The following is a 23,363-nucleotide window of genomic DNA, read 5'->3' on the forward strand; positions in this document are numbered from 1 at the left end:
CCTTTTCTTATGAGAGGCTATTCCCACCATAAATCATACTCAAACAACGCACACAATCACAATCCCGCACACACACCACCATACTCTCCCACACACCTTTTAGGCTATAAATCATCCTTCACATACTCTCACCACTGTACTCTTCCCTAAACACTATCATTGTAACTCACACACACCATCATACCGTCTCCAATACATCATTATAGTCTGTATGATAATGTGTTTCAGACAGAACAGTGGCTTGTTTGACAAAGAGTGATATTGTTTATAAGAGAGAATTATGGGATGTGTCTGGGATAAGAGACAATGGCTGTTTAGGAGTAGTGGAAATAAATGTTTCATTCAAACTCTTTTTTTTTTTTTTGTCAGTCTCTGACACTCAATCACACATACTGTCATCCTCACTTACACACTGTCAATCACTTACTGGTATTCTCTCTTATATACCATCATTCTTTCATCTTCTATAATTTTCTTTCACTTTTTTACCACTGTCCTGACATACACTGTGCTATCATTCTCTCCTGTGTATATTTTTATTGAGCATATTTGTGTGTGTGTGGGTGTGTGTGTGTGTGGGTGTGTGTGTGTGTGTGTGTGTGTGTGTTAAGCTGTACAAATTTCATTAATGTCGTACATCTGCTACAATTGAATCACTCTACATGGCCAAAGTGTGGCTTCTATTCTCACAATGTATGGTTCAATTGACCGGTCACAATGTGTTTGCTCACAGCAAACATGAACAGGGATGGAGCTGGTTTTGTCGGGACAAATTAAATAAAGTCTGTTTTGATCACGCTGACTGCGTCCTCATAAAGGCTGACAAAAGAGAAATAAGATAGTGTTACTTTGTACAAATCTCTTTTGAACAGAAAATAAGAGGAATATTTAGATGGCTGGAAGATGCAGACGGTTCAGTCCATCTGTTTTACAGCAAAGTTTAGTTTTATCAACCCAATCGCCAGAGTAAATGTTGGCACTGTGCGTTTCTGAAAATCACAAATATGTTATTCACTGCATATGAAATGTACCATTATATGTGCGGCTGTGGCTCTGCAGTAGAGTGGGTCATCCACCGATTGGAAGATCGACAGTTCGATCCCCAAGATACTGAACCCGAAATCGCTCCCGATGGCTGTTCCATTGGTGTGTGAGTGCGTTAAAAACACTCAAAACTGAGTAGCAGGTGGCACACTGTATGTTAGCCTTGGCCACTAGTGTATGTATGTGTGTGTGAATGGGTGAATGTGACTCGTAGTGTAACAAGCGCTTTGAGTGGTCGGATGACAAGTGCAGGTCCATTTACCATATGTTGAAACATCACATTTCTTTACATTTCAATTTTAAATTTCATGTTGTGACCTGGGGGTGATGGGAGGGATTTGTCCATCTTTGCTTTTGATTTCCACCCATGTGGTCATTCATTTTTTATCTCCAGTGGGGATGCTTGTTGATTCTCAGCTTCTTTTTCCACATTTATTTTTTTTTATTTATTTATTTATTTATTTTTAAGATATTTTTCTGGGCATTTTAGCCTTTAATTGACAGAACAGTCTTGCGTGAAAGGGGGAGAGAGAGAGAGAGGGAGTCACATGCAGCAAAGGGCCACGGGCTGGACTCGAACCCGGGCCGCTGCGGCAACAGCCTTGTACATGGGGCGCCTGCTCTATCCACTAAGCCACTGACGCCCCACCACATTTATTTTTGTCCTTTTCTTCTTTTTTTTTTTTTTACAGACTGCATGCTGGTCATGACAATTCAGTGGTTAATGTGTGTTGAGGTTGAGGCTCAAAAGCCATTTAGAAAGGGTTAGGAAACATGTATTTGGCTTAAAATGTTTGGCAGCATGGTTGGACAGCCCACTTTTGTTGGTCTTGATCAGTGGTCTGCTGCTGTCTGTTGCTTGGCAGCCTACTTGCCCATGTGTCATCCCTCTCCTGATGAGTGACACAGATCATATACATGTAATCTGAACTATGTCATACATGTGAAACTTTAAGCTGTAACAGCTGTTTAAGCTGTGGTTTGTGGAAATGTACAGTGCCGTTTATACCTGAGACTGCTGGTTTTGTCTATAAGCACAGTCTCAGTCAATACCACAGTTAGCCACAACATGTAAAATACCACTCAAATTATATAAAAACAAGCTGAAAAACCAGAAGTGTATCTGATATCATAATGCTGGATTGTTGAAATAACAGGCTGATGATAAAATCAGTCTTTAGACCAATTTGGAGTTGAATACTGTCAGGCTATATCCGCACAGTGTCTGTCCAGGGTTAGATAACATTTTTTAAAAAGGACACGAGCATGGTGCATATATTTGTGTGTTAAAAGTATCATGGTAAGTGCAAGAGACTGTGATTGTATAAAGTGTAGAGTAGTGTGAGTGAAAGACTCTTCTGGTCTGCGTCTGTGCTGCTGTGTGTGATTTATGGTCTAAACTGCCTCTCATATTTTCTCCCTCTGTCACAGATCCTGAATCAGAAGTTGTGGCTCCGGCGATTGTGATCGGACCCAAAGACACAACAGTGGTGGCAGGGAGCGAGGCGACACTGGAGTGTATTGCTAATGCCAGGTAAATTTATTTTATTTACACGCGCGCATGCACACACACAAACACACACAGTCACACACGAGTGCCGACCATTCCTTTCTTGCTAGACAGCGCTGTTTTCTTCCAGGGCAATTAGAGGACACCACATAAACTCGTAGCTCAGCAAGTCTCTCCCTCTAGTATTAGTGTACATATACACACACATACACACACACACACACTTGTACCAAGTTAACTTAAACAGAAGTTGGATCAAAGTCCCATCAGACATCAGCAGGGAAATGTAACACACTTACTCATACAAACTTGCCCATTCCAAGTATTGTATAGACACACACACACGCACACACACATACTGACGCAGGGGGTGCAGTCTATTCTGACTCAACAGATGTTTTTCAGAGCAACAATAAATTCTGCTGAAGAGTTGCCAGGAACTGAGCTGAAATCAGTTTCCGCTCATCTCTTAGATAAACACTGTCCAATCTCCCACTGTGTCCGTGAAAAGACAACTGAGCTCTGGCTTATGTGTGCTTTATGTTAAACAATACAGTTTCTGTTTTGAACTCAGCATGTAGTGTGTTCTTTTATTTCCTTTAAACAAGTGACTCTTTTAGACTCTTTTCTCAAGACAAAGGGAACACTTTTAGTCACAGGGGTTGGCATGGGTACAATATAACTACAATATGTATAACTTCTGCAGTACTTGCCAGTGTTTTCTGTATTACACACTGAATTCACTGAATCTATTGCCAGAGGGTGGAGAAGTAACTGTTTGGCCATTTTTTACCTCCTTTAGGGAGGGCTCTACAGGTCAGCTACCTGCCCTAGAAGAAAACTGCTTCTTGTTAGCCACAGTTGATCCTAGTATACACATGAGGAGAACTTTATCTGTACTTAGCATATTCTCTCAGAGGCATGTTCTTGTATGGATCCACCATTAATTGGAGAGAAAAGTGAGGCTGAGGCTGCTCTAACCAGATAAAAGCACTGCGAGCCTGAATCATCTGATCCCAACAGGTGATATACAGGGCTCAGAGCTTCACTGTGAACTGTTTGTTCAAGGTTTTTGTTGGATTGTGTTATTTAGTCTGGGCTAGACGTGCTGCTCTGATCTGTGAAAGTCGAAGTCTATTTAAATGTTTCTCAGAGGCACTTGACCAGCACTTGACCACCGGGTAGCACTCAAGGTACAGTATGAAAAAACAAGCGACTGAACCACATTAGACATAATAGAAGATAGGAATGTACCTACAGTGGGCTGAAAAAAAAATCTTAGCAACAGTAGGATCCATTCCCATCATACAAATAATGAGAAATATGCTCAGGCCAGTCTTTTTTTTTATTGAACACCATGTAATTGGGTCTTTGCAACCCACTCTACTGGTATTACAAGTGCAGACAAATTAGCTCAGAATTTCCTGCATTTCTTCTTCCAGAAACAACCCACTCCACAGGGACTATTTCTGATATCAGAGAATCCACTGAAAGATACTCACTCCAGAGAAATAAGTCTGTACCCAGGGAACAACTGAAAGAAAGAAACTCTTCCATTAAAGTTTGGGGGAAAGAAGAGCACGATCAGTGAAATCAAGTGCAGTGCTGAAGTCTAAAAGCATCTGCTATCCACATCCATTAACCATTAATCAGTCATATGCACCAATACAGTCCTGGTAGAGTGCTAAGATGATTAGGAGTTTGATTGAGCTCAAGCTGTGCCAGTCGGTCTCATATTTAAGGGCTGTAAAATCTACTTTTCTGTCTGTGGATACATTTTGGATTCTTTTGTTGTGGACAGGACCCACTAAGTAAGCATATTAAAATTTTGACAGATCAGCCTAGCCATAAGTTTAATTACTTTTCCTTCCAACTTTGTCTACACCTCGAGGTATATCGTCTGAGAGAGGCAGCAGCGTACTCTCAGCTGTATCCAAAGAAAAGGCAAAACACATTTTATGTCTGACATTGTATTATTTACAGTCGGACTGCATATTAAGTGGACTTGGTTGCATATTCCTCCAACCAACTATGAAAAAACGAGAGTATAATGTGATATCTTACAAATAATGGTTTTATGTCTCTCATAATTACTAAACTGGGCTTACTAACATCCAGAACAGCAGCAGAAAATATGTTGCTGAATACAAGATCTGCCCAAAAATGCAGTTTTTTCCATTTCTTTCCACATCACATACCTTTCAGATTGCTCCTAATGGTCTCACTGCATGTGAACTCAAACAGATCCAAACAGAACCAATCAGAGCTAAGGAGTCCCTACTGCAGCTGTCACTCACTGCTCGTGAACTGCAGTCAAACTGTCAAACTAGGCAGTACTGATCAAATATGACTCAAGAGTCTGATACTGCATTGCTTATTTCTCACCTCAAATGTTTTCAAAAAGGTATTTTAGTGTACTGTTTAGCTGAAAAATGAGAACGTTTGTCCCCCAGTTGCCATGTTGGATACAATCATCTTGAAGCACTGCCCACTGACTGGAGCAACTTGATCATTTTATAGCTAAACAGTACCCTAAAATACATTTCTGAAGATATTTGAGGTGAGACATATTTCAGTGTGCTGTTTAGCTGTAAAATGAGAAAGCTGCTCCTGTTGATGGGCGGTGCTTCACATGGAGGGTGACAAACTTTCTCAATTTACAGCTAAACAGTATACTAAAATATGTTACTGAAAACATTTTAGGCAAAACATAGGCAACACAGTATCAGAATTTTGACTCATATTTGATCAGCGCTGCTTAGTTTGACATTTGTCCGCAGTTCACAAGCAGTGATTGACTTGAGTGACAGTTCTGTTAAAGACTCTTTGGCTCTGATTTTTCATGGCAAATGCCATGAGAGGCAAAAGGAGGAGGAGGAGAGACATGATTTTTTTCCCCAGACTATCAATGTCATATAATGTGTGTATGTAGTGACAGTTTGAGCAAATATGGCAAAAGGGTATTTTATTATAAAAGTTGCCAGCTGTAGCTGAATTACCATCTTGTCTTCACCACCTCCAGATCTCATATTAAATCCTTTGGTTGCTCTATCTGATGTCATGTCAAAGTGATTGCTGTTGGAATAAAAACCAAAGAAATTCTTAGAAGCACAAATGTTACAGTAATAAATGAAAAGAGTGTTACATTGATGACCTTTAAACTAATACATTCTGGGGAGATCACTTGTTCACTATGATAGTAGCTCATATTTCACACGCAGCCGTCTTTATGCACTGTTTTATGTCCTTCTATGTGAATAATTTCTGTTTGTTTAATGACTCTTACTACATTGGTTTTAACAAACCCCTCTAACCAAGAACCTAATTATTACTTTAAACCAATAAGTAATTGGCTCCAAAATAAATAATTCCTGTTGTTTAATTGCAGCCTTAGCGATGTTTTAATATGTGGTATGATGTTGTATTATCAGTGAGTATTCATATTTGCATCACTACTTTAATTATTTTCACAGCTTACTGTTTGTGGACAAATCCCATAATTAAACTACGACTTTTAAGATGTCCTTAAGAAAATGCATCTGGAAGGCAGTTCCAGCGGCTGATTACATAATTAGTTGTGGTCCTAGTAAATCAGTTGCAAATTTTAATGCAGATTGCTTGTAAGAACATGAAAATGCACCAAAAAAAACTGAGCTGCACTTTCATGAATAGATACAATGCTGTATTAATGCTGTCTTGCAGAAATACACACACAGACACACACACAAAAAGATGTTGTTTTGATGTTGTTTATCCAAAACAAAATTTCACTATACATGAAAACCCATTTCCTTTCTCCAACATCCAGAGTAACTGACTGACGCTCCTTCAAGCTGAGTAGAGCTGACTGCTCTGATATACAGACTGTCATCATTCATTTCCTGCCTCATTGACACATAAACTGATGGATTTAATATGTTGTAATTGCCTTCTGTCACTCTTTTCCTTTTTCTCCAATTCACCCCATTCCTGCTATTCTTTCGCTTCTCCTCTCTTCCTGTCTTCTCCCCTCAGACCGGTGGACAGCCTTGTGGTGTCATGGAAACGTGATGGGCGTCGTCTGGCCAGTGGGCGTCGGCTCATTATTCCTGCCCCCACCTCCTCTGACACAGGGTTGTATGTTTGTGAAGCGTCGCTTAGCAACAGCACTGCCAAACCTGTAGAGGCAAGGGCACACCTCACTGTAATGGGTAAGAAAAGAAAAGGGCAGTCACTCACACACACACACACACACACACACACACGCACACCGCCTAACATGATTATCTATGATTATCCTGGGTAGGCCTGACCCATCAAGCCTAATGCCTTCAACATGTACCATTAATTTCTATTTTAGCCTCGCTCTCGTCTTGTCTTGTACATTTTTTTTTTTTTTTAACTCCAGGCGCTGTTTCACCCTGTTTATTCCTCCATTTATTCCTACTTTTCTCCTGGAAGCATGACTGTGAACACCCCAGGCAGTGACTGTCAGCTACAGGACTACTCGAGCTGAATCTGTTGTCCACACTCACCAAGAAACGGCCCATTGCAGTCACAAACAGCTGTTGCATTCATGTACGCACTAATTCATCTATGTGTGCTGACAAACACATGCATATGTGTCACAGTCGCAGTCACAAAAAGGCACCGCGGACACACATGCCCGTTTGCCCGGCGGCTAAATTAGTTTTGTTCCCTGGAGTCGCCAATCAATAAGAGAACACTGAAAGCACTCAAACAGAAGAACTCGTCGCAATCCACTCCTGTCCTCGATATGTGTGCGTAAATAGAAAACAACACACGCACGCAGGCAGGGAGCGTGTGATTGATGAAGCGAAACTTTTCTCCCCTAGTTCGTCAGCGTCTTTTTGATCTGCTGTGATTGTTGGAGCGAGGGAGCACCTAACGCAGAGAGAGCAAACTACCCACGCCTACAGAATACTCACTAGTCAGAAAAGACCTGCCTGAATATTTATACCCCGCTCATTCTCTTTCTGTTCCCCCGCTCACTATCTACAGCCAATTTTTGTACCCTCTTTTTTTTCTGTCTTTTGCCTCCCTCTATCTCTCTCTCTCGACATTATCTTCCTTCATTAGGCCAACAGGACTGTTAAGGCTTGCCTGGCAGGGACAAAGTCAGCATGCATTCATATGTATCAGAGGAGTAGAGACTGATGAATACATTGGTACTGATCCTCTTTTTTCTGCTATGGGCTCAACAGACCTTGATGCAATGAAAGGGATTCCTAAACAGAATAGTGTATGTGTCTGTGTGAAAGAAAGAGACAGCCTCAAAGGTATTCATTATTCAATTTCATTTCTTTTCTGCCCAGATCCACTAATCGGAATATGTATGACAGACTACTGGTGCAAACAACACTATATCTGTTGTTGTGCTCCATCTTTGTTTTGCAGGCAGACGGCAGAGGATCCACGGAAGCTCAAAGCTCTAAACCCAACCGCCCAAACACTCCAAAATGTGTTGTGTTGTATTTGTGCATCTAGGTCCTTGCACTCACCTGAGTGAAAGCGATTAATGCATCCGTGTTATCGGTGTCACGCCACATGGCTGTTATTCATCTCTTGTTTTCCCGTTCTTCCGTTCACTGCACGCCTCCCTCGTTCTCTTGTCAAAAATCGTGCCGAATTCCACTGTGCACAATAAAGATAGGAGATGCGCGCATGTGTGGGTTTAAAAGTAAAGAACTTTAAAGTCGAGAAGAATAAATGTAGCAGCAGCAAGGGAGTCTACTGTGTAGCTGTCCACACACACACACACACACACACATACACACACATACAGAGCTTGATCAAACTTGCAGTTTGTCTTTTTTTGTGTTTCTACCTCAGTTTACCCATCCACTGTGTGAAGCAACGGAGGAGAAATGGAGAGAAATCACGGAAAGGGATTTTATTTTGCTCCTCTGTTCTTAAGTAGAGCAGCATTAAAATGACAGCACAATGTCAAAACATTACTGTTATATGTTATTATTATACAAGTATGGAGCCTTAGAGAAAAAGAAATGAAATGAGACTTCTATGAAAATGCCTTCTCCTCGTTCGTGAAGAATTATATCTTTGTGACAAGCAGTATACACATTCATTATTTAGTGCATACACTGGACATTTCATTTTCCTCAAAGTCATTTTTCAGTGAACAGGTGCCGCTACTGTGTGGAGCCACTTTTCCAGAGATGCCAGACAGAAAATGAATTAGCCAGTCTGTCTCCCTCTCCCCTCTCTCTGGGCTTGCTGTGTCAATATCTCTCGCTAAATTTTAACAAATGTTTTTGAAAGAAATGGAGCGTATGCAGGAGCAGGTAAATTTTTCATAACACGTAGCATTACAGTAATACACCAAAAGGCATATATTCACATTCAAATCGAAGGGAAGCTTTGTCTCACAGCTGCTGTCAGCATTTAGAGCGACAGTGGTGAAGATGTTTAGAGGGAGCAGTTATTGGCGGTGAAATGAAGTAGTTTAAAAGGAGGATTGTTTCCCTAGGGAAACCCAAAGGATGTGTTTTTCTGCGACTGTGTGTGGAAGTCATTTCACAGGGCATATAGACAGAAATCCTGCCTTGCAATGACACTCAAGATACTCAAGGCCAAGAGGGGGATCCATTTTTATTCTGCAGTGCTGTGTTTTTCACTCAGAGTCTCTTCTCTATTAAAAAATAAGCACTTGTAGAGGGCACACTCCCAATTTTTATTTCAAGATTACTTTCAAGCTATGTAATGCTTTTGAAGCCTTTTTGGAGGGCTTTTTATTCGTAGTTCAAACATGCTGCCAGCAGCATGGGGTGTTCTTAGTTTTTGTTGTTCACTTTGAGATGTTATTTTATCCACTTGTTAATACAGAACGTGCTGCATATTTAAATGCTTTACTATATGTGTTCTTACATGTTTCCCTGCAGAGCCACCCTCTCTGACTGCTCAGCCTAAGAGAAAGATCCTCGCTGACCTCGACAGGAATGTCGACATCCCCTGCCAGGCTGCAGGTACGCTGCATATGTGTGTGTGTGTAGACTTCAAGGATGGCTGTCTTATGTACTCACATGCCTGTATGTACTTTGAGAAAGTTATTGGTGGCAGTAATTGTTTCTCCTACCCATACTGGCTGTGAAGAGAGACGTTTCTAAAGTGGTTTCAATGTAAGAGAAGGATGACCAAATCCACAGCCTTTGTTCTGTGTAGAATGCATCGTGCCAAACATAATTTAACACCTTCACAGTCTGAGTTAGTCATGTGAGGCAGGTATCTTGCAAATTTATCGCATTTTTAATATGAAATTGTGTCTTCTTGTTTTCTCAGACAGTGTTTCCATGCTGAGCTGCGGTGGATAGATAGAACACATACAGGGTATATTGTGTGGTGGAAAAACATCATCATTTTGGAAGATCCTCACTTGATTTGACAAGGCTCTAATTAGCTTTGGCTGAATTTTGAAATGCATTTTTGCACAGAGTGAGGGCTGCGTACTTTGTCCCCTCTCTCTAATATTGGAATTGCATCAGGGAGGGATCTTCACAGTTGGTATGTAGAGGAGAAACAAATACAGTGATAAATAACTCTTAGAGCATTGTGTTAAAATACACTTTAAGGTCTCAGTATGCTTAAAATGGATGAGCTTAAAATCTCAAACTATCTTAGAACAAGGTTGCACGGTATGTGGTCTGATTAGATCTAAAGAACAAAAGTCTTCATACCTGTGGGGCCTGACCTCACTTGAAAAGGCTGCAGTCATAGAAAAGGGTGAGACACAATTTCTTCATTCAGTGGGGTTTCAGGCGGTCTGACAGCCACTTTGAAGCAAACTGAGGCCCTAACTCTGCTGCTGTTTTCAACCAGAGGGGGCAAGACCTAGACCTGGACATGAATCTGAATCGTGATGAATCCTCACATGAAAACTTCAAATCACAAAGGAATATTTCACCCTCCCTAAATGACCATTTCTGTATCAATAACTCACCTTATGTTACTTTGAATTAGTGAAGAAAACTTTGGTTTTCTCGCATGCCCTCACAGAAATAATCTAAAAACGGATAAATTTCCAGATGAATTGAATTCGTACGTAATCAAAATACTGAAAATATAGCAAAACATCTGTTTACAAAGCCTCACAGAACTCCTGCAGTATAGTCCAAGTCTCACTCATCCAGTTGTATGCTCAGTATTTTCCAAAGACAGTCTTTTCTGATGGGAACTGAACTAAAGGGAAGCTCATCTGTGATCTCTTCAAAGCCAAACTCTATTGACAAAAACAGTAATTTTACCTTGCTGAACATGGGAGCTGCTGGTCTACTGCTGCCTCGATCAGTTAGGCTGACTTTGGTGTTTTAAAGGGTTGGTTCAGATTTACAAAGTCACACAAAACACAAACAAACTAACTGATCGAGGCAGTGGTAGACTAGCAAGTCCCATGTTCAGCAAGGTAAAATTGCTGTTTTCGTCAATGGAGTCTGGCTTTATAGAGTGAGCATAGACACGTTTAATAGTTCAGTTCATCAGAAAGAGCTTTCTGTTTGGGAATTACTGAGCACAAGACTGGATAAATGAGACTTGGATTATACTGCACGAGTTATGTGAGAGTGTGTAAACCGATATGACTTCAATTCAACAAGAATTTTCTCTGTTTCTTTAATTCTTGTTTCATCATGGACAGATGCAAGAAAAACACTTTCTTCACAAATTTAACATAACACGTCTTAAATAACTGCAAATGGACATCTTTGAGGGTTGAAGTATTCCTTCCTATGTTTGTGCTGCAAACATTAGTCAGTTTGCAGAAAAGTTGGGTCTTTGTACATGTGCTAGAAACTGTTTATCTTAAGTATCTACTGCCCAGGCTGTGTCAAGGTGACTCTATCGACCTTATATTATGTTGAGGGTTGATGTCATTCAGTGTGTGTGTGTGTGTGTGTGTGTGTGTGCGCGCGCATCTAGTTTGTAGGCTTCTTGAAAAGCGACAGTATACTTGTGACAGCAAGAGCATATTAATAGGCTGAGACCAAGCCTGAAAATTGCACTTGTTCATGACTCTTGTTTTTAAATGGATTACATGAACATTTATATGAGCAGAGGTGGACATGGCTCTAAAAACTGCAACATACTCTTCTCTCACACACACATGCATGCACACACACACACTGAGCCAGTGTGTTCCTCCTCAGTAATCTGATACAGTGGCAGTGTAATTAAATAGCAGCGGCCTGAGGGTATGAAGAGAGGGATGGAGACTGGGAGGAGGAACTACGAAGGAGGAAAAGACAGATAGAGTGCAGAGTGACAGAGTGAGCGAGACAAGGAGGGGGTGAAAAATACTTCACGCATGTCTGTGAAAGCTTGACACCAACAGATTGAGGAAAAGTGTGGAATTCATCTCTCCTTCCCTCAAACACACACACACTCTCTTTTTCGCACACACCAACACACACTCTGGTGTGGAGGGTTGAGACAGAGTAATTGCTTGAGCCCCCTGCCTGTCATATCTGGCATGTCCGTCAGACAGATGGGAGCCGATACTGTAGATATTCGGTGTGCTGCTTTTGCCCACATCTTTTATTCAGAATGTTTTTTGGCCCCTTCTGCCACCCTTACCCTACCACCCACACCCTCCAATCAATATATTATTAGCAGTCATTATGCCCACATGCATATTTATAGGGAGAGAGTGGATAACAGTGAAGAAAGACTGGTGAAAAGAGTGTGTGTGGCTGTTTTAGTGGGAGTTGGAGCAGTTTACTCAGCAGTGAGGTCAGCTAGCTTGTTATTAAGGAAATTGAACATTTTCTCTCTCTCTCTCTCTCCCTCTGTGTTGGTTTTTTTCATGTACATGCACACATGTAGGCGTGCCACAGCCCAGGATAGAGTGGTATAAGGACGCCGTGCCTCTTTCCAAATTGGCCAACCCTCGCTACAAGGTCACCGCATCAACCGGGCTGACGGTGCGCAGGGTGCAGCCAGGAGACGGAGGAATATTCCAGTGCTTCGCTCGCAACGCTGGCGGAGAAACTCAGGCACACGCACAACTCCTTGTATCCAGTGAGTTGGTCTGATACACAGTAAAACACACACGTTTGCACTTGTATGTACATACCTACTGCCGCATTGCCTCTTTTCACAAGTCTTTGCTGTTTTATGGCTGATTCATCCCCTCTTGAGGCAACTATTGTCTTTCCCTTTGACTTTCTTTCTCGAGTATTAGAATTTTTACCTCTGCTGTACTCCTTTTTCATCTCTGTGCGACTTTCTTTGGCTCAGCTCATTTATGCTATAATTGAAAAATAGGAATAGAAAAATAGTAAAAAACAAATGCTTGCAAGATATTTGCATATTATTTTAGTGTTGGCTGACTAATCAGTTATTAACTATTCATTTGAGCTGTATAGTTCTTACTGTCTCATTTTATCCTACATTTGGCCGTAGTATACATTAACTTTAATTTGAAAGAAATTCACTTCCAATTCAAATGCCTGGTGAGCTGCTCGGCCTGTCCATTTTTAATCAAAGCTTAAGTGAGAAATCTGTGATTGATCAAAGCTTCGATTGCAGGAGGGAAGGGTAGTTGAGTTGGGGTATGAAAGATGAGAACATAAGCTGGACTTTTTTCAAACAGCCGTTTCCTGTTGATGCACGCATGATGCAGGACAGCCATCGCTCCACCAAGCTTAATCTTGGCAAGGTGCTGGAAACATCAGTTGGTCCAAACTGAGACCTTCATCAGAGCATGTACGCTTTGATGAAGGTCTGTTAGACCAAAAGCTCAACAAGAAAGTGAAATACTGCTTAGATGTTACTGTGCGGAAGTATTTTCTACCTTTCAGTGCACCTAAAATAACATGACAGTTAGTCCTTTTGTTAGCACATATGTTGCAGAAACATAACCCAAACTAGCAAGAAAAAGATAATATTTTGCAAAAAGTCTGAGCTGTAACTTACAGTTTTCACATGATTTGCCAAGCATGTTGTAGATTTGTAACAGTCCTGTCTCCTTTGGCATATCTGCACTCAAATCTTTGGAGGTCATCTTCACATATTTTGAAACTATTACTCTCTCTACATCTTGCTAGCATGTTTGTGAGCCTGTCACGTGTGGTCAGACTGCCCCTATTTTAGTAGTGCTGGACTGCTGGTGACTGATATTAAATGAGAGCAAGTCAGAGTCACAAAACTATCACGAAGTTTAAAAGTCCTTGTCTGAGAAGAGCTTATAATGATTAAGCTTCCAAGCACTAATTTGGATGTTGATTACCATGGCAGTAATTGAAGCTTTGAAGCATTGGGGTCAGCCCTATGTGCTGCTTTGCCTTGCAAAGTGAGTTTGAGTTGTGTTTGGGCTGGAAAAAAGGACTATGTCATAAGTTTTTTTTTTTCTTTTGGGCAATATGACAAGCCAACCACAGCCCCACATGAAACACTATTTTGTTTTTGAAATTAACGTCACAGTCAGAGTCAGTCGAACTCTCTGCCTTGACTTTGCAGTGCGTGTCTGCTGTCGACGTCTGCACGTACGGTTATATTTGTCTCCGTAGAGTTACGCTCTGTTTAGTGAGCGTTATAATTAAAAGTCCCCATGGAGCTTCCACACCACCACCTTCCACATTTATGCACACACACGTAGTACAAGCTAATGAATAAAGCCTCCATTGATCAAAGAGGAGGCATGTGTGTTTAGATCAACACTGTCATTCTTTTTTTCCCCATTCTCCTGTTTTCTCTTCGCCATTAAGCTTCACTCTTGCTCCAGTCTTTTTCCACCAGTCTCAACACAGTATTAATCTGTCTGTCTTTGATCCTCTCATGCTCTCTCCCTGTGTTTCAGGTGTGGCCCCCACATTTACGTTACCTCCGTCTGACCAAACAGTAACTGATGGGAACACGGCCTTGTTTATGTGCCAGACGAGCGGAGCTCCCAAACCTGCCATCACCTGGAGGAAAGGTAACCACACACTCTGCATTACACACTGAGCACACACACACAAACACACACACACACACACACACACACACACACACACAGCGACACACTGACATGATGTGTTTGTAATTAAAAACGTGGTTAATGACTTAATTACTTTTATTCACCTCAAGGCTATTTTTATTATTTTCTCTCTCTGTCTCTCTCTCCACAGGATCACAGGTCTTAGCTAGCGGCTCTGTCCAGGTTCCCAGGTTCACACTGTTGCAGTCAGGTGGTTTGCAGATTAAGCCAGTCAGTTTCCAGGATTCAGGAGAATACACGTGCATCGCCTCCAACTCAGAGGGAACCATCAACACCACCTCTACGCTCACCGTCTGGAGTAAGAAACACACACATACACACACTACCTCACACACAAACAAAAATACGTTAAACTGTTCAATATACATTTGCTAAACAGACTAAAACAGACATGGAACACTAATTTATCCGAAGCTGTCAAATCGCATTAGCTCAGGCTGGTGAGCAGCAGTGTGATTGGTTATCGATGCAGTGGGCTGGTGCAATGAAGTAGTCATCTGATTGGCTGAGTTAGAGGATGATTGATTAGCTGGAAAATTTACTTATGGTTGATTATATATATGTAAACTGTTGAATTAGATTAACCACAGTTTTTTTTCTTTAGATTATAAAAACATGAAACACCTCAGTCGAAAAAAAAGCAACTTTAACATGATAAGACTAAGCAATTTTTCACATTATAACTGTGTGTGTGTGTGTGTGTGCGTGTGTGTGTGTTTTTATGGGTGAGAGAAAGGAGGCCTGCTTATGTGCTATTTTGCTTCAGTAGTTCAAGGCTGAACTGTCAACTAATGAATTTCTCATTATTCTAGAGTAAATTAACACATTAAAATAAGACTGAGTAATATCAGAGAATATTAAACAAATTTCATTTATGCCTGTAAATGCCTGTTGAATGCCTTCTCCTCTGGATCTTTTACCGTTTCTTTTTTTTTTTTTTTTTTTTTTTGCAGGTCGTACAGTCATTTCTGTGCCTCCGACAGACCAGCGTGTTATCAAAGGAACCACGGCTATTCTGGACTGTAATGCCACACATGACCCCAGAGTCAATATCAGGTATCTTCTTGTCTTTTATATGTTTACATACCTACATACGTCCTCTTGTAGTGCCTGCTTCTTTTCTCTGCTCCCCTGTGTGTCTGTGAATACATACAGTATAGAGTACATATGTCCTTCCTCTATTGCAGCTTCAAGTGGGATCGAGGTGGTGTGCTGGTTCGTCCCTCCAGTGGAGGCCGTGTCTCCATACGCCAGGGCTCCCTCACTATTGGCCAGACATGGTCTGGTGACATTGGCGATTACACCTGCACCGTGACATCAAAGGCTGGCAACGATTCTCGCTCCGCACGACTTGAAGTCATGTGAGTTCAAAGAATCACACAAAGCACACTAATTACTGATGTTGTTACCTTCAGACGGATCCAGGCTAGCTGTTTCCCTGTTTCCAGTCTTTGTGCTAAGCTAGGCTAACTAGCTGCTGGCTTTATCTCAACGCGTAGGAGTGGTATCAATCCTCTTATCTAGCTCTCACCTTAAATTCCACACCAAAGTTTGCGTTTCTGTTATATTGTATACATTTGATCTTGCTAGTTTTGGTTTACATTGCAACAATGCAAGGGTACCAAAGATGTGATACATGACATACCTGCTGTATGCTCTGTTGTCATGACCTATGTGAGCTACATCCTTAAACACTTGACAGTAATTGGTTTGTCGACTGGCTCTCCCTTCCTTTCATTTCCCCTCTCTCTGTTATCCTCTTGGAAAATGATTAAAAAGTCTTGTAATTGTTTTAGTTTCTTCCAACTGACTCTTTATAAAGTCGTTGGACCAAATGTCAATAAAACAATTAGTCTCATCCTCCTCTCCCCATGTGCTTCCCCAGCTCATTTTGTTGTGTTGCGTTGTTTGCGGACACCTGTCTGCTTTGAGTGCGCCTCCAGTCACTTTTCTCTAACTCACGCTCAAACACATACACACACACACACACACACACACACATTACGCTGAGTTACTCTTTAAAGCAGCTACAGCACTCATATAACGTGATGATAGCCTGCCAGAACTTCCTGCAATTGGTCCCATAGTCAGAGCCATTTAATACTTTCACACTAGAAACAGACTGGACCATGGTTCAGTTTGATCCGGATGGAAATAACCCCTGAACATTATCTTAAGAAAATGGCCGTAGATTATATTTTTACAGTGTTTATATGGTATTTACATACTGTAAACTAGAGACCAGGCATTGATACAACAAAGTGTGAATTGTTTTCTTCTTCGTGATTAGGCACAATAACAGCTTTGACTTTTTTGTGCTGTAATCAAGTGGGAAAACAACCAGCAAATCCATAGCTAGCTGTCTGGCTGATTCAAATTGCAGATAACGTTGTCAGGGAGGATGCTTCTGGATTGAGCATGATAGAAAAAACTATCGAGTATGCAGGACATAATACAGGAGAAGCAGCACATAGGTAATTTAGTACATTGCCAAACATTAAGAAAGCATTAGTGTCAACTTATTTCAGCAATTGTGGAATAAAATAATTGCTTTTTCCCAATAGCGACATGTTCAATCAGGGATTGGACACCCTCAAAACCAGATACATGTGTATATCCTTAAAACTGTAAGGTGTGAGAATGTCTGTGTCAGTCAATTTAAGACAGTAGTGACAGAAGTGTAAGGTGATATCTGCTATCAGATAGCCCATACATGCAGTACACTCCCTGCTCCGTGAAACCGCAGCTGTATCAGTCTTTGAGTGGAAAATTTGTACGTACAGTGTGTTTGTGTGCATGCCTGCATTTATGTGGTTTGGGTGAACATATTCCAAACACGTCACATGGTGTGTTTGGCATGAGCAGGCAAGATGCCACAGACATACTTCAAGTGTATCCCACGCTCCGACCCACACAGCCTCATTACAGCCACTGTGAGCAAACGCTATCAGGTAGTGGCCTTTATATATTAATAGGTACTTGTATAATATATTTATAGAAGGCACTTATGATATATTAATACAATTGCAGGGTTGGAGAGAGATAGAACATGAGTCCACATCCTTGTGAATTATACAGTGATAAGAGGTTACACATGTCAAGCTCAGCAGGAAGAAGTGAGTCTCAGTTTATGGCTGTGTGCAAAAACAAATGGGGAATGAAGGGATTCTAGTTCGTCTGTGTGTGTGTGTGTGTGTGTGTGTGTGTGTGTGTGTGTGTGTGTGTGTGTGTCTGTGTGTGTGTGTCTGTGTGGACGTGTGCATCCACGTGTGTGACTGACATTCTCGTTAGCTCAGTATCAAGGGGTCATGGAGGTTAACAGACGCTGGCGGCTGAGGAGACAGACTAATTACCAGCAGGTTATTGGTTCAACTCCCGCAAGACCCATCCTTGTGTCCGTGAGTGCGTGTCCGTGCGTGTGTGTGTGTGTGTTTTGTGTGGGCTGTGTGAAGGTAGTTGCTCTAACATTCTCTAAGCTCATCCATTAATTAATATGATCATGTCAGCTCAGAAAAGAAAACATCATTCTCATTTCCCTGTGCTCCCCCTCTGCCTCATACACCGCCGTCCTTGCTTCTTCTTCGTCTTGGTGGAGTGCGACTCTCCCTCCCCCTCTTACATTACGTCTTTATATATCTCTCTTCCTCTCACTCTCTTATGCTCTGTGTTCCCCTCGCTTCTGACTTCACACTCACTTGAATATTAAAACGTAAAAACCACACATACAAAGAAAAAACAAAAACTGGAGTGTTTTTAACTCTGCATCATCTGATGAAATTAAGAGCCTGCAGCCTGTCAGAGCAGACACACATCCATGATTGTTTAGAAATAATTCATGAGTCTCTGAATAAAAAATGCAGCTAGTTTAGGCACAAGGGAGCGTGTCTTTCATCGTGCTTTCAGTGTAAATATATTTGTTTTGTTCTTTTATGTGATGTGTTAATAACTTCACTCCTGTTATCTCTGCTAGCACCTGTAGCCTTCACATAGAGCGACACTGAGATCTGCTTTCCATTCCCCCTTCACATTCAAACCAACAGTTCTTGATAGAGAGTTATGATGCACTATAATTGGTATAATCAAATGTCTGGACACTCTTTATTGCTTTCATGAATATATCTGTTTTGCCGTCTTTGTTATTAACAGGGCGGGGATGCGCAAATGTCCACGGGGGATGGCTAAATATCTAGAGAATTTCTTTTTAATAGATGTGGTGAGATATATTTGCTGTGGTGCAGATCACATACAGAATAAAATATCATAATAAAAACAACCACAGCCATATTTAAAAAGATATCACCCACTGGAACTGATCATGGACCGGACCCAGGAACCAACCTGGGTGTTAGAGCCAGCATTATTCCGCCACACATATCGGATAGAAAAACAAAACACAGGAAACAAATATCTGTCTAATGAAAAGTCTTGGCACTTTGTCACTGACTTCTTTATGAAACACAAATGCATAGATGTGTAATTACATATTCAGACACACTGTTTTGTCCAGGGAAATATGCTTATTCGCGTTCTTGCCAAAAGCTAAATAAGGAGATTGACATTGATGTGCAGACATGGGAGTGGTATCATGTCTAGACATTGAATATGTAGCTACAGCCAATAGCAGATTGGAAAACATTGGGGAAACAGCTAGCCTGGTTATATTTGAAGCATAGACTGCATAAAAGAAGTGGACATTACCTCTGGGTTGAAAAGTGAAGCTAATGGAGGCGTGCCTTAAACCTGCATTTTGTTTTCTTATGGCCACCAGGGGGCGACTGTACTGGTTGCAAAAAGAATTCTAAATTGCTTTGAAGTCTCTGAGAATATGACCCTACTTCTGACTTGACTTATTACCTCAGTAAACATTTACCTAACGAGTTTATGGTTTCAATTACTAGTTTCAAGTCTTTGTCAATACAGCATGATGTTCATTTTGTAAATGATGGTCCCATTCAGAGTTAAAAAGACAATTAAACAGGGTGGGCTTTAGGTAAAGTTGGGTACCGAAACTTACATGACTGGGAACTGCTGGGCCAAATCATATGACAGATTTCGGTATCTTATTTGGGTGCCATGTTGCACGAGACAGTGAACAAGAGTGAGTTTGAAAGCAACCAAGTGTCTGTGTGGGAGTGATGCAGTGAGGCTGCAGTGACCGGAGCAGAGAGTATGAAGATAATGTAGCAGTGCAGCGTTTGAATAGTTTGGGCTATTTGTCAGTGAATAAATGCTACAGCTCCATAAGACCCAAGCCAAGTTCCCATGTCTCACTTACCACCTGCTGATTAAAGTGTAGCTAATTTAGCCTCCCATTGGAACCTGACCAGGCTCACTTAAGGTGGACTGTTAAGGTAGACCAGCTGTTCTCACTGTAGTGACAATTTTGCTGTTGTTAGTACTATTGTTGTTGGGTTATGTTTCATTAGTTAGGTGAATTTGTTAATAGCGTTTTGTATTTATCCATAGTTATATATTAAAGTATACTTTAAACTGTTAAGATATGCAATAAAAAAAGCCATTCTTTAATGTCATTGACCGTCGTTTGGGCTTTTTCTATTTTTAAATAAGTATCAGTTTAGGCACTGGTACCATTTAAAAAGTAGAATTTCACTGGTTTCTGGAAAAACCTAAACGACACCCAACCGGACTTTAGGGTGTGGCTACCTTGTGTTTGATAAGTCACCACCACAGCAACCTGTCAATCAGGATAGATTCATAGCAATGCTCCACCCACTCCTCCAAATATGGTAATTTCTGGTTCTCTTATAAAAACAAGATGCCGACGGCCAAAATGCCAAACTTGAGCATTTGAAATAGTAGTCCGCAAACCAGAGGGTGACATCATGGTGGCTACGTTCCATTTCGATTATCGTTCTATGATCTGAAGGTAAAAAAATCTGCCCACCAGTCCCGTCAAAGCTCTAAAATTAGCACCTTTTATTTCATCATTTAATCCATAAAAAACTAAACATGTTAGAAAGTCAGGCTGCGGTTTTTACAGTGGTTATGTGCTATTACTTGGCCTTGATCAGTAACTACCTGAAGACTGCTTGTGGCTGATGAATGTCGCCTCATATTTCCTGTACCGATAAGACAGTGGTATCAATCTTCTCATCTAACTCTCGACAAGAAACCGAAGAAGGGTTCTTTTCCAAAATGTCAAATTGTTCCTCTAAAGACTTGATTCTGATCAAATGGTACACACAAAGCTATCAAACTTAGATCTGATGTTCTTTCTTGTCTTTTTTGTGTCCAGTGAGCTGCCACACTCTCCTCGCTCCCTGACAGCCCGGCTCAATGACTCTGATTCCCGTTCAGTCCTCCTGTCCTGGCTACGCCCCTTTGACGGGAACTCCCCCCTTCTATACTACCTGCTGGAGCTCTCTGAGAACAGTACGTGTGTGTGTGTGTGTGTGTGTGTGTGTGTGTGTGTGTGTGTGTCCAGGCATACTTTATAATCCCTGAGCGACAAACAGCTGTTCTCTTGCTGTCTACCAGGCACTGACACACACTCATTTACAAGAGGCAGACATATGGAGAATGGTGTTGCTGCGTAAATGTACATCCAGGTTCCCTATAAATAAACTTTTCCTCCCACTCTTACCTCCTCTCTCACTCCCTCTTTCTCTCCCTGTCTCTCACCCTCTCTCTACCACAGATGTTTTAACAGCAGGCTGGCTTCCTGTCAAATGAGGAAGAGAGGAAGGAGAGAGGGATTGAGTAATAGAATGACAGGAGAAACAGATTGGAGGGAGATGGCTGTAGAGTCACTGTTGTTCCCGCTGTAAGCTAATCGGATGGCTGGGCGGACGTTACACGCAGGGCCGAGCACTTGGCCCACGACTGTAGGAGCTGGACTGACGGACAAATGTCAAATGTTAATGTAGTTTGACATTTTAAGGAATCTTCATTCTGATAACTTTTCTGGAGACAGCAGGAATATGACTTCTGCTGTCACCATTTCAACAGCTGCTCTGTAGCGTCTACAAAAATACTCCAAAATAATGATAGTCTGGTCGATTTCGCTACAGACTGAATCCAGACAGAGAGGAATGGACGAGAGTGTCGTGCACACCCATTACCAGCTGTGTGAATATGTTCTATATTAGATGTTTTGGATTGTATTTTAGAGAAAATGGGCCATTATAAATACAATGTGTTTTGATGTCAGACAATGGCGTTTAATACACTCGCTGGGCTGGCTTTTAAAAGGCACACGCTATCTTTCTCACTTACACAGATACGCACGTGGCTGTTGGGACGATAATAGTGCATCTGTCTATGGTAACTTCAGGAGAAAGACCGGGAGATAAGCTGGCAACAAGCTGGCAACAACATACAGAAGCATCTGTGCTTCTTTATGAACCCCCCTCTTCCATCCAAACTTTCGTTCTTATTAAATCTTGTGGCACTTTCTTCCTTTATATTTCTCTCCAGCTCACCCCCTTCCTCTCTACCTTCCCACCTCTGCTTCTTTTATCTACTCCTCCCTTCTTTCCCTTTTTGATTTATAGGTCCTGAGTGTCCCCGTGTCTCTGTTTGTCCTGCCTCAGCCAGATACTATCAGTCTCTAATCTTTGTGTCCTCTGTCTAGACTCACCGTGGAAGGTCTACCTATCAGAGGTCGATCCTGTAGTGACCGAGGTATCAGTGGGCGGGCTCACACCTGCCAGGACCTATCAGTTCAGGCTTTGTGCCGTCAATCAAGTGGGCAGGGGCCAGTACAGCGCGGAGACGCAGAGGTAAGAGCAGGATGTGCTCATTCAAAGACACATTCAGTCCTCTTGCACACATCTTGGACACACACTCACCACTACCAGCTTTATTTAACACATATTTCACAATATTTCTTGTGAAGCCACATTACTATTTCACTGATGTTTTCCAAAAAAGCATGAAACCATTTTTTTATGTAGAACATGCTGTGATGTGTGAGAAATACAGTTTTTTTTTTTCCCTCACCCTGTTCCACCTCTGTGTAATAGACTTGGTCACACTGCCTTACGCAAACTGGGAATGAATAAACTGGAACCTTTCTACAGTCAAAAGGCATAGTGTTTACACACCCACACATTCTAATTTGTGTATCTAAGTGTGTGTGTGTGTGTGTGTGTGTGTGTGTGTGGAGCATGGATGGGACATGGGACTCAGAGTGTGGATGAAACAAGGATGGATCCTAACAAGGCGAGGACTAACAAAGCATCCCTTTTTTGTTTAGAATCCCATTTCCTTTGCATCACAAAGGAAATGGATTCATATTCATCACATCCATGCTGTAGATGTCTACGTGACGTGTGTGTGTATTTCCCTGCCAGTCTCCTTCCGTTGAGCTAAACAGCAAAAATGATGAAATTAACTCTTCTACAACGGTGTGTGTGTGGAGAAGAGAGAGTGTGATTTGGCCTGAAAAGTAAATAGATTGCTGTGCAGATGTTTTATGTTTGTATGTGTGTGTTTATCCCAAGAGAAAACTCTAATGGGGGTAATTACGATGCCTTAGCACTGATGGAACTGGATAGAGTGAGAGAGGGTTGGAGGAGGTGTGGCAGGCCTCTTAACAATTTTGCCCCTGCATACGCACATACACCAAATCTCTGACACTCACCCACAATACAACAGATGTGGCCGTGCATCATAAAGTAGACACACACACACACACACACACACACACTCAAACACACACACACACACACACACACACACACACACACACACACACACACACACACACAAGGTTTTTTTTTTTTTGGCTGGAGAGTGTGACCACAGCCACAAGCCAGTTGTGGTTCTGCCAAACAGACTCTCAATAACAACAGCAGCTAT

At 41.6% G+C, this 23,363-nt stretch overlaps 1 protein-coding gene across 2 annotated transcripts in view; it reads left to right on the top strand.

Moving 5' to 3' along the window:
* The window catches only part of LOC125886087 (protein sidekick-1-like), a 270,398-nt gene that overhangs the window by 160,216 nt on the left and 86,819 nt on the right, over nt 1-23,363 (top strand). For both annotated transcript variants that reach the window (XM_049572031.1, XM_049572032.1), the window contains exons 7-16: nt 2,476-2,578; nt 6,569-6,744; nt 9,454-9,537; nt 12,386-12,580; nt 14,361-14,477; nt 14,671-14,838; nt 15,494-15,596; nt 15,728-15,901; nt 20,797-20,933; nt 22,135-22,282. In XM_049572031.1, the coding sequence (XP_049427988.1) occupies nt 2,476-2,578; nt 6,569-6,744; nt 9,454-9,537; nt 12,386-12,580; nt 14,361-14,477; nt 14,671-14,838; nt 15,494-15,596; nt 15,728-15,901; nt 20,797-20,933; nt 22,135-22,282 (1,405 nt within the window). The remainder of the gene's footprint in view (nt 1-2,475; nt 2,579-6,568; nt 6,745-9,453; nt 9,538-12,385; nt 12,581-14,360; nt 14,478-14,670; nt 14,839-15,493; nt 15,597-15,727; nt 15,902-20,796; nt 20,934-22,134; nt 22,283-23,363) is intronic.

The sequence above is a fragment of the Epinephelus fuscoguttatus genome, linkage group LG3 (genome assembly GCF_011397635.1).
Source record: "Epinephelus fuscoguttatus linkage group LG3, E.fuscoguttatus.final_Chr_v1".
Taxonomy (NCBI): Eukaryota; Metazoa; Chordata; class Actinopteri; order Perciformes; family Serranidae; genus Epinephelus; species Epinephelus fuscoguttatus.